Source organism: Lepidothrix coronata, unplaced genomic scaffold (assembly GCF_001604755.1).
Source record: "Lepidothrix coronata isolate B3197 unplaced genomic scaffold, Lepidothrix_coronata-1.0 Scaffold23, whole genome shotgun sequence".
In the NCBI taxonomy this organism is placed as follows: Eukaryota; Metazoa; Chordata; class Aves; order Passeriformes; family Pipridae; genus Lepidothrix; species Lepidothrix coronata.
In genome coordinates, this window is record NW_016690203.1 from 1,599,505 (window position 1) to 1,614,977 (window position 15,473).

The 15,473-nt window shown below is 37.3% G+C and overlaps 1 protein-coding gene across 5 annotated transcripts in view; it reads right to left on the bottom strand.

The window, feature by feature from the left end:
- Positions 1-15,473, bottom strand: part of LOC108494298 — a 192,121-nt gene that overhangs the window by 48,793 nt on the left and 127,855 nt on the right. For all 5 annotated transcript variants that reach the window (XR_001873808.1, XM_017808657.1, XM_017808656.1 and 2 more), the window contains 3 exons: positions 14,909-15,161; positions 11,339-11,502; positions 6,014-6,173 (listed from right to left, as the gene is read on the bottom strand). Coding sequence is in view for 4 of the 5 variants with exons in the window: in XM_017808657.1 (XP_017664146.1) it covers positions 6,014-6,173; positions 11,339-11,502; positions 14,909-15,161 (577 nt within the window). In the remaining variant the exon portion in view is untranslated. The remainder of the gene's footprint in view (positions 1-6,013; positions 6,174-11,338; positions 11,503-14,908; positions 15,162-15,473) is intronic.

The following is a 15,473-nucleotide window of genomic DNA, read 5'->3' on the forward strand; positions in this document are numbered from 1 at the left end:
TGCACAAATTCCTGAACCACTTTCCCTTCTTTTCTCTTATTACCACCTTGTTCTCTGATGACTTTTCCTTCAGGACCACACAATCTGTGACATGCTGTTATCCCTTCCAGCTCATTTCCTCATTTATTTTACCTCAATATACTCCTGCAACTTTTCACCTATCTTTTGGAAATCAGGCTTCCTGAAAGGCAACACCAAAATTTGTGTCTGTGTTCATTGGAAAAATTCACCCTACTCTTCAAAGAGATCAAATTTAAGATGATCAGATCTATTAGATCCACAGAGACAAGCTAAAATTCTTGTTCAAAATTTGACCTGGTCTCACCATCCATTTCTTTAAACAAAAAGAGGAAAGAAATCACAGAGTAGTGCTAAAGCTTCAAACAGAAAATACACCAATTATGCTGTCAATATATTCTTTAGCCTTTTTGGATCTACACTACAGTCTACTTATACAAGGGAATCCAAAGAGCTTGAATCTGGGATTTTGAATCAGGGCATGGTAGGGGATCCTCTTTTTCTATTTCCAATATCCAACTGCAAGAAAGCAATGTACCTATTTCCATTTCTCACTATACACTATGTGCTGCACTGTCCTCAGTCCAGCGCCAGATCTCAAACAACTTCGATTTTTGCCCTTTGTTTTTCTCTAGCCATCATCCACCTGTCTGTGAAAGCAGGTTCCAAACTCCAGTATGGCAGCAAGACTAGAATCTTAAGAATAGACAAATTACAGCAATCTCAGGTGTAGTACTGCCTGCCTTCATCAGCCCCCACCCATGGTCCAACAGCTTTGCTGTAGAGACCAACTGGAGGATCATGAAGCTTCCTCTAAGACAAGATCAGAAATTAACCTCCTGGTGCTAAATGGCTTAAATGGCTTGCTCTCTGACAGCTCTTGCAACACTGACATGTCCGACATTGGTTTCCTGTATTGCCAGTGCTGATTCCACTAGCAAGGGCAGGATTTTGCCCTCAACTATTCACAAGTAATTAATGCATTATTGAACAGGAATAAATAGATAGCAATTAAATAACAAGTATTAATGACTTATTTATTAACATATTAATAGTTGGCCTGAGAGTAATAAATGCAAATTAGTGTAAAGTGGTACCAAAAATTGTGTCGATAATAGGCCCTGAAGTAATCTTGTGTGTTCAAGATAATTACAAATATATTTTCCTTTCAAAAGTCTACTGCCGGGTAATTTTTTATGGTTTGCTATAATATCATTTTAAAATTAGAAAATTAGCCCTAGTCTCATTAAAATAATTTTGCAGTGCATCAGGCTTTATTTCAAGTGCAAGTTTCACATTATCTTCCTGCCTACAGACCTTGCATTTTTTTTCAGAAACCCTCCTTATGTGCCACCATTTTGGGCCTATGCTTGGTATACTAACTGTGTTGGTTTAGCTTACTACTTGCACAACTTTTACTCATCGTTAGCATTATTATGTAAAAAGTACCTCTGCAAGTAGGGGTGGTACCTGGAGGGCTAAATCCAGTAAAAATCTATAAAGGCTAGATTTTTTCCTTTTTATTCCTGCTAATAGCAATTCACTACACAGAGAGTTCAGAGGTTTTAAACATGAGCAAGGTGATGCACTGGTCTCTGCACACTTAACAACCAATCCAGCCAGAGTAGATCCCCCTCAGAAGACCATTCCTGCTCAGCTGTTTTACTAGAAATTTTTTTTTTTTTAAACACTCTTATTTGTTTAGACAAAAAGAAAATCCCACTTCATGCCTTGTCTCTGAACTGGTACTTAACTTTGGAAAACTGATTACTTAGTGAGGACAGGAAGACATTGTCATTTTATCATTCCTACAAAAAAGAAAAAGGCTCGCTAAAATGCAGATTCCTAACCTCGTCACTGATCTGCTATCAATGGCAAGTTGATGTATTCCTGTCTGCCACTGGTCCTGATTTTATCAATTCTACAATTTGGCACACATTTAACATGTGACCATCTCTAGTAGAAGATCAGTAAATATTCAGCTCTGCCTCCATAGGTTGAAGAATAGAGGTCCAGGCTCCCTCCTAGCAGAGGTGCACAGAACACTATTTCTGCAAATGTTTGTTTCCATAAACATTTCTGTCTGCCTTTGTAGGTGGCATTTTTACTTCTCTGCAGCTTTCCTCATTAAAGGCATTGTAAATGACTTCTTCGAAAAAAATCACGTCCATTTCTGTGTGGTACAGGGCTTTGGTGGCCCTCTCCCCACAGTGCCTTCCAAACCACTACGTAAATGTGATTGTGGCCATGTAATCTGTGTACCTGGAAATATAATTCGTTTTGTTGCTAATGAAGGTCCTACGGCACAAATTTATTAACAGTATACTTTTCCATGGGATAATAATTGGGTCGATAATATTAAACTCATAGGCTCATTATTTAATTGCAAGGGCAGATTATGAATACAGCTTCTAAAATGTATTTTAATGAAAAACACTACATCCTGACCTAATCATATCAACCTTATGCTATCTAATTAAGGATGCAAAAAATCATTAGAGTTGCAAAATATTAGTTCCAGCTCCATCAGGCTGTTAGCTGCCCCTTCATGAATATATATTTTTTTTTACTCTATGATAAATAGTTAATGAGGTAAAAATGACAAAATTTGCATGTAGGCAAATTAGTTTAATAGACTGATGTCTTCCTGGTCTACAGAAAGTGACCTTTTTCCTATCAAAAGAATGACTAAAAATACCTTGAAATGATGGCATGGATGTCATTCCACAAATGACAAATCACTTCTCTGAACAATATAAAAATTATAAAATGCAATAACCTTAAATTCTCATCATATTGTAAATGTGTCCTCTGCTGCTGCATTTATCAATTTAATAAAAGGAAATTAAGCATATTATAAAATACCCATTTATGGGGCAATTTTTAATCCAGGGAATAAAAATGGGAAGCATGTGGTTAATAGCAAGAAAATATTGCAAAAACGTAGACCTATTTTTTTCCAGAAGGTTTGACTGACTATTTACTTGAATGACCTCCATTTAAAATATATTCTTTATATGGAGTGATGTAAGATGTGGCAGTCTCATGCTTCCCTTTATAAAAATTATTCACAGTTAATTTCGTATCTTATTTAAAAATTAGCACATTAATAATGCACGCAATAAGGGCTAGTGATGTGTCTTCCATACTGATTACCTTGTACAATTAGACATACAAAAAGAGAGGGACAAGACAAATACCTTATGCAAATCTATGGCTGAAAAAAAGGGTCTTTCAGTATCTGCAATGCCTAGGAACATAAAAGACCTGTACATATAGTTCCCAGTCTTGCAGGGAGATGCTCCATATGGAGAACACATTTCTACAATGGAGAACGTCTTTATTACAAAACTAGATTTACTAAAGAGCTACCAAACTTCATTTGATGATTCTCTTTTCCATCAAAATAATATAAACAACAACAACAAAAAAAAAGAGCAGAAGGGGAAGATTTCAGGTTTCTGAAGAACATTGATTCTTTTTTCACAGTATTTGTGTTTCGTACAGATAATTCTGGAGTTTTGGACCACAGTCTCCTCTCGCAAATTTCCCCCATTTGTGAGGCAGATCCTGTGCCACTGAAGTAGATAGTAGAGATCCTGCTGATACAAGTGATGCAAATTTCTGCAGTCTTTCCCCATTGTTCATACTTTCTTTTATTATATAGACTGCACCAATATGTCCCATAGAGAACAGGAATGTTTAACGTTGCCCCAGCCTGGCATTTGGTTAGGACCAATATAAAAGAAAGGACAAGAAATCCATGCAGATGTAGACAGAATAGAATCAGAAACTTAGGGATTCAGTAAAGACAAAATTGTGCTTGACTTTGCTTTTTTGAATGAAATGTGCACTGCTGCCTACACAGCACTGGGATTCTTCCCTCAGCTCTGACTGCACCCTCCGTGCTGCTGGATTCAGCTGAGACTTGGTCCATTTTAAAGGATCTCAGACTAAGGTCAGGTAGACACATTTCAGTGTGGCATTTCATGCATGTCAGGCTGCATACTGGGAGCAAAACTAGGCACTTACATGCGTCTATAGCAGTGGGTCATGTTTTTCAGTGTTCTGGCCCTTGAAGTACGTGTTACTGTAGCAGTGGACAGTCCATATTTCCTTCATTCAGAAACACACTATTTGTATACAGAACAGAAATTTTTCTTTCCATTCTTTTATGTACGTCTTTATCCTCAACCTCTCCTTTCCACCTGCCCTTCTTTTTTTCTTTTTCCTTTTTTTTCTCTTATTCAGCCCTTTCAGCACTGCTGCAAGAAATTATGCACTGGTAATAATATTAGAAATTTATTCAGTACTCAAAACAGAAATACAGTTGTTTGCAGTTGCCTTATCTGCCCTTTTTTCCATATGGCATCAGTAGTTCAAATGCTTCTTGAACTCTGTCAGGCTTGGTGCTGTTACTTCTCTGGGAAGCCTGTTCCAGTGCCCAACCACCCTCTGGGTGATGAACCTTTTTCTAATATCTTACCTAAACCTCCTCCTGACATGTAAAATGAGGTCCACTATATATATTCTTTGTTTAACCTTGTAACAAAGGTAATCAAAACCAATCATCAGTGGTCATGCTTTGACTTACTGTAGAAAGATTTCAAGTGCAAAAAAAAAAAAAAGTGTTATTTTACTTACTGGGATAAATAAGTTCTATCTGCATAAAAAGTGGGAATGGTGGAGGCAGGTGGCTGTGGAAACACATTCACTCCTTCCAACTTTTTCCCTCCCCTCTGCTGAAACACCATGTTCTGCTCTGCACTTTTCCACAAAAATTAAGTTTACTGACTATCTGCTTTTTCATTCAGTTTTTCCTTTCAGGGTACAAACTGTCATCATGAAAAAAAGTGGAAAATAATTACAGCTGTGGCAGATGTTTATAATAGTGACAACTGAGGCTATATATTTATAAAATGCCGATCTTTCAGAGCTAGCTATAGAGACTTGAAAAACCTGCAGACCCTTATCTGAAGTCCTTGTCCCAGTGGGTTAGAAAAGAAAAACAAAACAACTCATATGTACTGAAGAGGACTAATTTCCTTCCTATATGGAATCTGTTCATTTTTACATTGAAGCAGGAGAGTTACCAAACAAAGCATTGTATTCAGAGGTATTCATAAATGTACAAATCAAATTACTGAGCACTTTAACAATTGACCAAAAGCTGGTTTATAAAATAGCCCCATGGGAATTAATAACACTGACGCAAAACTAGAAAGCAAGGAAGAAGTCCCTCACAGAAGGAAGACAGTGTGCCTCACAGACTGCTGACCACGTTATTTCTTCTATTTTCAATCCTCTGAAAGCAATTATGCTCAGAAGCCTCATCTGTGGATGGCACCACCACCACTGGACACTTTGTAAACACAAATTAATCTCCTATACATCACAGCCTTAGGTCTGTATTTGAGACTAGACACTAGTGGCTTAATGGAAAAGAAAGAGTTATTTTTGATAACCAAAGTAGTGCACCTTCCCCTGCACATTTCCAACTTACCCTACTCCTCTGGGCAATCCTGAAAGGAAAGGGCCAGAAAGCAGAGCATAGCTATCATCTCTGGCTGACCAAACTCACACCCCCTTCTCAGGGCAGCCCCACCTATGCCCTTTTAAAGAGTGAATTCTACTTGTTCATGGAATTCCTCAGTTTGCTGAGCTGGCAGAGAAATTATCTGGGATGATACTGACATTTAAACAAGTAGTAGGTCTCTATGACCCAGTCAAGAACTAGTAGATGGCACAGATCATTTTTAACACCAGTGATGCCTCTAAGCCTTTGGTCACTAAGCAGATTGTAACCCCTTATGATGTTCAGGCAATGCACATGCAACATCACAAAATTCTCCTGAACATGCTTCTTAACTTCTCCCTTCGATGAAGCATCCTAAGAATAATTTTCTAATATCTATGTCCTCTTTGGTAACACCCAGAAATACAAAGCATTAATTTGGATCACAGATTCCTTTTGCAGACTCTGTTCACCACTCACCATCCGTCTTTCACCGTTGACTCCTCTCCACTGCTCAGCCCTCTTCATAATGTAGCTCAGCTCCTGACTGGAAATCTCTAAGTCCAGTGGAATAAAGAACGTGCCTTCCTCACCATGAATACGTTGAAATACATCCAACAGCCAACCTTCGCTATGTAGCCTAAGGATAGAAAAGACACGGTGGGTTCATTTTTGAAAGGACTCTTCACACACACAAAAAAGAAGAAGGTATCCTACAAAAGTTATCCTTTTGTAGACTTCTAAATCTTGATTTCACCTTCATGACTATGCTCTTGACTCATGAGTAAGAAGCTTCTTTCCAACAAGTTCTCCGACATACAGCCCTCCCCAGCCCTCTGTAGGATTTACGGTACCCAAATCAAATCACATCAATGTAGCAGCAATTTATTTTAATTATTTAAAAATATTGACTTCCCAAAAAGATCCTGATCTAACTTTCCTTCAGAATGTCTAATGTCTGTCCTTAGCATTGGGTTGGGTAACTATTCCAGTACCATAGTTAGGCATAAATGGAAGTCTTCGTGTGCCAGGGTTCAGTAATGGGCAAACCACGTCATATGGAAAGGAACAACTCACCATTATTTTCAAACCCAAGCCTGGACTCTACACAATCTAAACTTTGCTTGAAGTTAGAAAAGTTCATTTCATTGAAAAGCCATTTCATGGCTTTGTTTTTCTATGACATTTCTGTGCTGTGGTAAGGAATTGACTAAGCACTACACAGTAAAACTTTCTACCACAAGAAAGGCTTGCTGTGTGGTATTTCCTAATGTAGGTGAAACCAAGAAATATTGTGAGGCTTTTGGAAAAGTCTGGTGTCACATTTTTAGCCTAAGATAAACTTAAAAACTTAAAAAAATTGCTGTTGGATTCAAATCAAACCTCTTCAATTCATCGTTTTTTCATTCTACTTTTATTCCAAAACAGGGGTTCAGAAAATAAAGATCAGGAAATATGGAATCTCAGTTTTGGATATTAGATGGAATCTTTCCTTTCATACCCTCTTGCAAACTAATATTTTACTACAATTCAGCCGTTGCTTGGTGCTAATTTCAACCTTTTTGTCCTCAGAGACTGGCTGGGTAATCATGTGAAGTGCATGGATTGCTGTTTGGGCTCTACAACCAACAAAATGCCTGGACTTCAGTGGGGCTGTACAGGTCCTTCATTTCTTGGTAGGTTGGAGACATAGCACAGGCATAACTCCTTTGACCTTCTGTACTCTCATCCTTCTCGCGTATAGCAGCACTTGTGCCAGTTCTTGTGACTGGTCCTTATCCTTGGGTCTTGTATTGGCCTGTATGTGCTGAACAATGGGTCCAGATGGGAGAGGCAGAGGGTTTTTCAAATAAATCAGAATGAACTTCACCTTTTCACCAGTTCTACATCACGCTTTACAGTGCTCACAGTAAGTGTAGAGAAACACACTCAATAAGTTGCTCAGTACACTTTTGCCCACAACTGAGATTTGGTGTGGAACAGAAATAAGGAGATGCACCAAGAGACATTTTTTCATCTTGATCTCATGAGGAGCTTTAGCACTCTCTTCAAAGGGGAATGTGTACCTTAGGGTCAAACTCTATATCCAAGAGTTTCTGTGAGAGAGTAGCTATTCTGATACCAAAATCTGGCAGCCTGGCTCAGCGTCAGATTAGGAATTTATATCTCATGCTTTGATGGAAAGGTGTTCTCTGTACTTTTTTCCCCACCTTTCTTTTATTTGAAACATTCTTTTTTGCAGCCCTAAATTTGCTGTAGCATCCAAGATGTCATTTTGGGATTCTCTTATAAAGGGGAGAGCAGGTGGAAGAAAACCTAATCAAGAGGTAGATAGTCCTGGGAATATAAACAAACTGGCTACAAGAAATAATAGAAAATGCTTTAAAGTGTGAAATGCAAATCAGTGCTAAGGCAAAGCAGGATACTAGAGTAACTTAAACCACGCTAAAGTAGAAATTATGTTTTATAAATAGCTAATATCCTTCACAGAGTAATTTAGCATATTCCACGGTGTCTTCAAAGAAAAGTTTTTCTCTTAATCTCTGGATCTACATCAGATGATCTTTTCATACAATAGATACATTTTTGCAAGAATTGACTAGTGATTTAGAATTATCTGGTACTTAGTTAAAAAACTAGCAGTCAAGCTGGTGGGCTTTCTGACCTTCTGCTCATGTTGAAGCAATATTATTCCGTGGTGTTCGTATTTGAAATTCCAGGTCAGCAAGTTAAATGACTTGTCGTTTATCTTGCTAAACAAGAGAAAGACCTTGCCATTTATTTAAGCTCACTTAATGTAACATTCTTATTTCAAATTCAGTAAAATTTAATGCAGTTAAATTACTGTCTATTTGCTGCCATAAACATTTTCTATATGAAGATTTTAAGCACATGGTTATAAACAATATAATTAACTTTGAATTAATTAAGAATCATGAAGGCTGTCTTCTAAATTATTTCCTTTTGTTCAAAGGACTCAGCCTGCTCCTGTTACCTGCTTTAATTTCTTTTCTTCATCATGAAAATAATAAAACACTTATTGTACCTTAACATGGGTTGTTATAAATATAAAATAGTTATTTCTATTGCTAATACAATAAAAAACCAAAACTCAAATTACATTTTATAGACATATGAGAATCGGTATAATACTCTACAAGTTCATTTATTTATCTCTCAGAAAGAACAGAAAACCTTGAAATGATTTGCTATCCAGAGTCAGTCAAAAAAACGGGCTTCTCAAAGAATTACACAAACCAAAAATTGAAGGGTAATTTTAGTGGTTTAAAATAATTTATTACATCTTCACTTGAGCCTTTCTCATCCTTTTTTGGAAAACCACTGTTAAAAAATACAAAACCAGTTTTGCTGTTAACACTGAAAAATGTAGATTTTTGAAGCTTTTCCCTGAATAATGTTTCAATACCAGGAAATTCAGACACTTGCAGCAGACACTTTTAGTTGAGAGGGGTCTGCATTTTCTCACAGTGCAGAAAACATTTCACCAACAAATTCCTGTCTGTTTCTAATGTCTGGAGGAATTAAATTGAAGGAATTGCAACCAATCCCACTTCATTTTTCCAAAAAGTAATTAGAATATCTCTCCATGCTAGATGTACTACAGACTCCCAAGACACCCAAGGGGAGCCAGACTTTTTGAGATATTTTGGTTTATAAAGATGCAAATAGATGTCTACTGCTGCTTATCCCCTGTCCATGATTTCATTAGTTTCCTGCTTGTTCATCAGTGCTGCCATGAAGCTTTTTAGCTGTGGCAGAAACAGACACGTCCCCTGCTTTCTTTGGTGGTCTTGTGGGTTCAGCGTTCTTACCTCTTTTTTTTTTACACACTGTCAAACACTTCAGTTTAATGCCAAACTGCTGAGTAATTCTAAAAAATGGCACCAACTCCTCCATTCAACAGCCAAAGTTGGATCCAGTCTCTGTGGATTGGGGTCTTAAGGCAGAAGATATCCCTCAATATTTATATTGGTTTACTTTACAAGCAAAAAGTAAGGTGGATGTCTGTTTAAAAACATGTTTTCTGAGCTGAGCAACATTACATTTGAATATATTTTAGACATAACATCTGAGAAACACTCACACAAAGGGATGCTACTGCCTTAGTTATAGCACTATTTTCTCTTGAAAACAAGTGCTATTATATCAATATTCAGGAAACAGTATTATGAATTACAGAGATATTTTCCTTAAAAATATTTTTAAAAGTTTTAATGCTATCATTGTTGGACTGACAGTGTGCTGCTCAAGAGTCCTAGCTATGTCCAAGATTCCCACTGTGTTGGGTTGTAGACACACAAGGAAGAGAAAGTTGATCCAATTGCAGAAGATCATAGTATAATTTTACTCTGTACAGACTCCAGTATTCAAAATGTCTCCTTTTGTTATCAAGCAAAGAACTTCAAAGACCTTATGCACTGTAACACATTTTGTTATTTTCCCTTTGCTTTTGTATTTTGCAATGAATCATTTTTGAAATGTGTTGTGCTAAGACAACTTTTTTTTCCCTTAGTAACATTATTCCCCCACCCCTTTATTGGAAAACATTATGGGAAAATTGATCCAGAAGGAAAGGTACTTTTGATGATCTTGCACCTGTTCCCTAGACAATGAAGATGTTGGTAATATTCTCATAAAAACCTGTCTTACAAATGTTTTAATTTAAATTAATTTTCCTGAGTAATAAGCGACAGCAGCTAAAACTTATGAAGCTATTCAAAACTATTAAGTCAATGATTAAGAAGGCATTAACATCCCAAAAACTAATTAACTAGACTACCAGTACATTGGAGTTGTGTACGGCTTCCAGGAATGCAGAAGCTTTGAAATACTTTACAGAAATTTAGATGGCCATTTATCTTTTCCTGACTGCTGCAGAATCTGCAGAATCTGTGAGAGGGTGACTGAGGGATGATTCTGTCATATGGAGGGCGTATGCTGGGCTTTTCTATTCTTACATCCGCCTGCAGCTTGCTTTTGCATATGGCTTTTTATTGGTGCTTGCCAACATTCATCACTGGATGAATAGAGGGCCAGTACAAAATTCATACTACATTAGAGATGAGCCACTCAGAAAAAAAAACCCAACATTTTTTCATTCAATATATTAGACATCCTATCTAATTAATTTTCAGCATCCCACACCTGTCCCTATTGACTGCAATTTGTGTCTACTAGGAAGGTGGCAAGAAAGGTAGTTGGTCAAATTTCATGATGAACTGAATATTGAAAATGGGCTGAATTCATGGAAAAATTATTTGGATTAAGTCAGTCACAATGACTCAGTCACATCAAGTGAAAAATACTGTATCATCAAAAGGCTGCAAGGCTCTGAGAGCCACTACAAACTCAGAGGTTTTTGCACTTCATATCATACATAGCTTTCTGAAATTTTTCCTATTTCTCACAAAACCCCTGCTTATAAGACACAACATCTTCTAAAATACGTATATAAAAGGTACACACACTTTGCAGCTTAAGCCCTTGACACAGACACCATTGCCTGAAGCCAGACAAGCAGAGGCTCCTAGACTCTATGAAAAACCATGATACCAGCTGTGCTCCTGGTGAGGAAGTAAATGGCTCCATCTCTGACTTGCAGTGCCCAGCAAATCCCAGTGCATTAAAAGTTAAGCAGAAGCTACCCCCTCCTTGATTATCTGCAATTCTGGGCTCTGGATGTGTGACACTGATAAGTCTTTTCTGATGTCACCTTATTTTATCTAACAGGAGAAGGGGCATGAGCCTAAGCTCCTAAGGGAATAATAAGATAAAGAGGCATACCTTAAAAAATACAGGTACAATACTGTCGACGAGATCATGAACAGGACTGTATAAAGCATCACAGTGATTAAAGCACCAGGAACCCCTGACTCCTCAGCTCTCAGAAAGACCCAGGAGAGTTTTGCAGCATCAGCAATTGGTTTGTCTACACTGTTCCCAAATCGCTGTCATGGAGAAAAAAATCAATGTAAGAAAATATCGAACCTGATTAGACCATAGAGGAAAAAGAACCTGAATTTATTTACAAGAAGAATTTAAGTGTAATTTGCAAGGAACACAGTCTGAAACTTAGGATTCTGCTATACAGAATTTGAAATTAACCATAAGATGTGAAATAAACTATTTTCTGGTGGATTTTAGTACAATTAAAATCTACCCTATAGAGGTGACTTATTGAACAAAACCCGTGTAACAGTGAAAATACTCAAAGTGAACTCTACTAATGTATGTCAGGAAAAGTAGAAAGGGAAGAAGGCTGAAATTTGCCTTATTTCTATGACCAAGTAGGCATAATATTGAATGATTTGTATTCTTCTCCAGAAATCTATTATTTTCCTTTTTCTCCCCCCCCCCCATATCTAGTTCTTAAGAACTAGCTTCTGTATTGACATATTGTTGCCCTCTGCTGGATCAATTTAGAAGAATTTAAATACATATCATGGATCTTCTACTGCTCAGAGCTAAAATAAATTTCTTGCTTCACTTTTTCCTTTTTAAAGGGACACAGTGACAGCTATACCCATATTAGATCATGTTGACACATTTTGCAAGGATGTGAAACTGAACCACCAAAACATCCAGTGTTCATCATTCAGAGAGAGAGTCTGTGACCTTTAGGCTTCAGGAAACCTGCACCTTTCTGAGCAACTTGGCCAAATTAATCCTTAGGAAATGTCAAAACTTTCTTCCCATTTTTGGCTACCTCCTATGCATGCAGTGACATGCACAGTAAAGGAACAACAACTACAAGTCCAATGACGAGCTTTAAAAGGACTGAGATTCTTGAGGACATTTCTGTTCTCTCTTCATCTTTTGCAACACTGCTAGGTTTCTATAATGGAAATTAAAGGTCCCAGGACACCAGTCATGACATATAAAGACTAGTCACTAATTCAGAACTGTCCAGATTGGTAACAAAAATATTAAAATACTCTGGTTCTGTTCTATCTCTCAGTTATATCTTCTATTCTGGGAGAAAAAAAAACAAACAAAGCCCAAACCCAAAAAACACAAGAAACTGTCTACCAAGAAAAATCCTCTGCACAGCAGTCACGTCCTGACATTCCTTCAGAGAAGCAAAAGTCTGAATGGCAAATAAGAATAAATTTCTTTCTTATCTAAGCAGTTTTATCTGGCAAGGCAAAGATGGTATGAGAGAACTACACTTTTCTATCCTTTTTTTCTAACAAAGATATTCTGTCAATCTGTATACCTTCTGTGATCCTCAAAGACATGATCCAAGAAAGGTGTCTTTAATTCAAATTACTTAAATAACATTTGTCAACGTCTCTCTCAAGTACTTATATCACTGAGGGATGGTCACGTGAGCCTTTTGCAATGTCTACTGGTTTTTATGATGACACGTATCCACGTGGCCAAAGAGATGTTACTGTCTGCTTTTTAGAAGCTATAGACAAATGAAGTGAGTGGGGTCCCAGGAAAGCTCTGGCAGAACTGGAACTTGAACTGCATAAGAGTTTTTTATCCCTGGAACATCCTTTTACAAGCTGACAATAAATCAAACCTGAAATCACACATTTGACACAGTATTTTGGACTATTACTTGACACCCATCCCCCCCACCAATGCAACTGCCCTCTAGCCTTTCATTGGCAATAAAAAAACATTACTTAGTAAACACAAAAACTTTTGTCTCCAGGGCTATCTGTCATCTTTCATAAGTATTAAGGTCATTTAGGATACTAAAATACATTCTAGCACTAAAATAACTCATATTACCATAACATAATATTTTAAAAAGGTTTGATCTAAAATAGATTGGCAAGTAAATCTGAAATAGCTGCTGAAAGAATGCCAGGAGAAAAAAAATTACAAATGCAATAATGAAAACACATGTAAGAGATATAGTTTCATTTTGGAAAGGATACACACAGTATATTGTGTAATATTTGGACAAATGAGTTCCTACCAAAGATAATCTTGGTGGTAAGACTGCCAAGTTTTCAGTATGAAGTACAGAGAGGTGTGTATTTTTTTTAACATTGTAATGAAAAAACAAGTTACTTTATTTGTATCTCGTGTTTCCTCCTGACCAAGTGCTATTTGAAATTGGTAATGATTCTGTTTGTGTAGAACTAAGCACAATTCCACTGAAGTCAATGGCAACAATTTTCTCAATCCAAGTGTGGGAAAGATAAGGCAGACCTCAGCCTTTCTTCCAGTTTTTATGAATACATCAGCATTAGAACGGAGAAAAAAGCCTTTTAAGCATTTAGATATTTCTAGCCCTGTTATTGCAGGAATACCTCTTTTTCTCTTAAGAAAAACGTATCTCAATCAGAGTAATTACAATTAAAATTCAATTCTGTGCATGTTTTATATCACAAAATTTAAAAATAAGTAAATAAATACAGGCTGTCCAAATGAAAACTAGAGTGTGTTGCCACATGCTCAAACTATTGCAGTTACCTCTCAAGTGAGCTCCAATTAAATTTATTGAAGAGCTGAATTTTAATTTTCAAAACCATTGCAATGTAAAGAGTAAAAAGCACCTGCAGAGCACAGGTTAGCAGATGAGGAACCAAGAGATTTGAGAAAACCTGATCCCCAGCAAGGCCTTTGGATTACTGCTTGATCTAGAGTGAGCAACAGAAACATAGATGACTTTGAAAGACCAACAAGGGCAGAAGACGAGCAATACCACACCCCCAGAAAAGTTCTCAGAATCCCACACCCATCAAAAGGACCCTGTATCACATACACAGTGAGACCCAAATTTGAACTGCATCTTCTGGGAGACTAGGTATTTACCTTGGACGTGATAAAAGCCACCAAAGTACTGTTGGGCTACACAGCACATACATAGATTTGAGAGCTTTGCTCTACTGATGTTATATATGACGAAGCTCTCTTCTTAAAGTTGTTTATCTTTCAATCTCACAAGTCTTTTTAGGAGTGCCAGAAAATTATATTAACTACATTGCATGTCAGAGAAGTGCGCGATAACCTCCATTTTTTTCATTTTGTCTGTTTCAGTGCTTAGAAAAATCTGAAGTGTTAATAATCAGGATTGCTCATTAACCCATCTCCATTAACATCTAAAATTGCAGCAATCCTTTTCAAAGCAGACGCAATCACTTCAGCAGTGGATTTACTTTCTTATCTCCGTATATGGCTTATACAGTGCACTTAGTTTTACGTAGAAACACAGTGACTCCATTAGATGGGAATGTTGTTAATAAAAAGGTAATGTATAACATTATTATTTAATTTCTTTTTAACTTTCATGTTCCATTGCCAGGGGTGGAATTTCATATCTTTCAGTGATTCATTGAATAAAACAAACTTCTACATCAAATTCTCATGTTCAAGTTATTTTAAGTGACTCACCCCCAGGAATGAATCCACTACTAACACTGCCAAGGGGTCTAGCACTGTCCATAATCCCATAGCTATGATAAACTTTGACAAGAAGGAAGGGAATGAGTCAAACAGCTGCTGACAGCCCCATCTGATCAGGACCATAAGAAGCAGCCCTGCATTCAAGGTTAGGGGTCCCACCACAACCATGACCAACTCTTCACTGGTGTGCAGCAATGAGTTCTGGTAACACAGTTCAACAGTGTGAGGAAAGAGCTGGAATCTGAAAAAAAGCAAAAGGAGAGTGTTTGTCTGTGCTCCTAAGCAGATCATTAAAAAAAAAGTAGAATGTTGCATGTTGCATTGTAAAGTTGCATGCTGCATTGTAAAGTTGCATCCCTATCTGCATCACAACCCTCTGACCAAAAACTGTATAAAGCTACTCAAAAAAAAAAAGAAACTTTCTCCTCCTGCCTCTGTATCCTTTGACCCCCTCTGACTCTCAGTTCACTAGGTGCACCTCCAGGCCCTTAGGACTGTGCAGGAAAGGCTATACAAAGATGCTACCTCCCAGAAGCACCATCATGAGCACAGG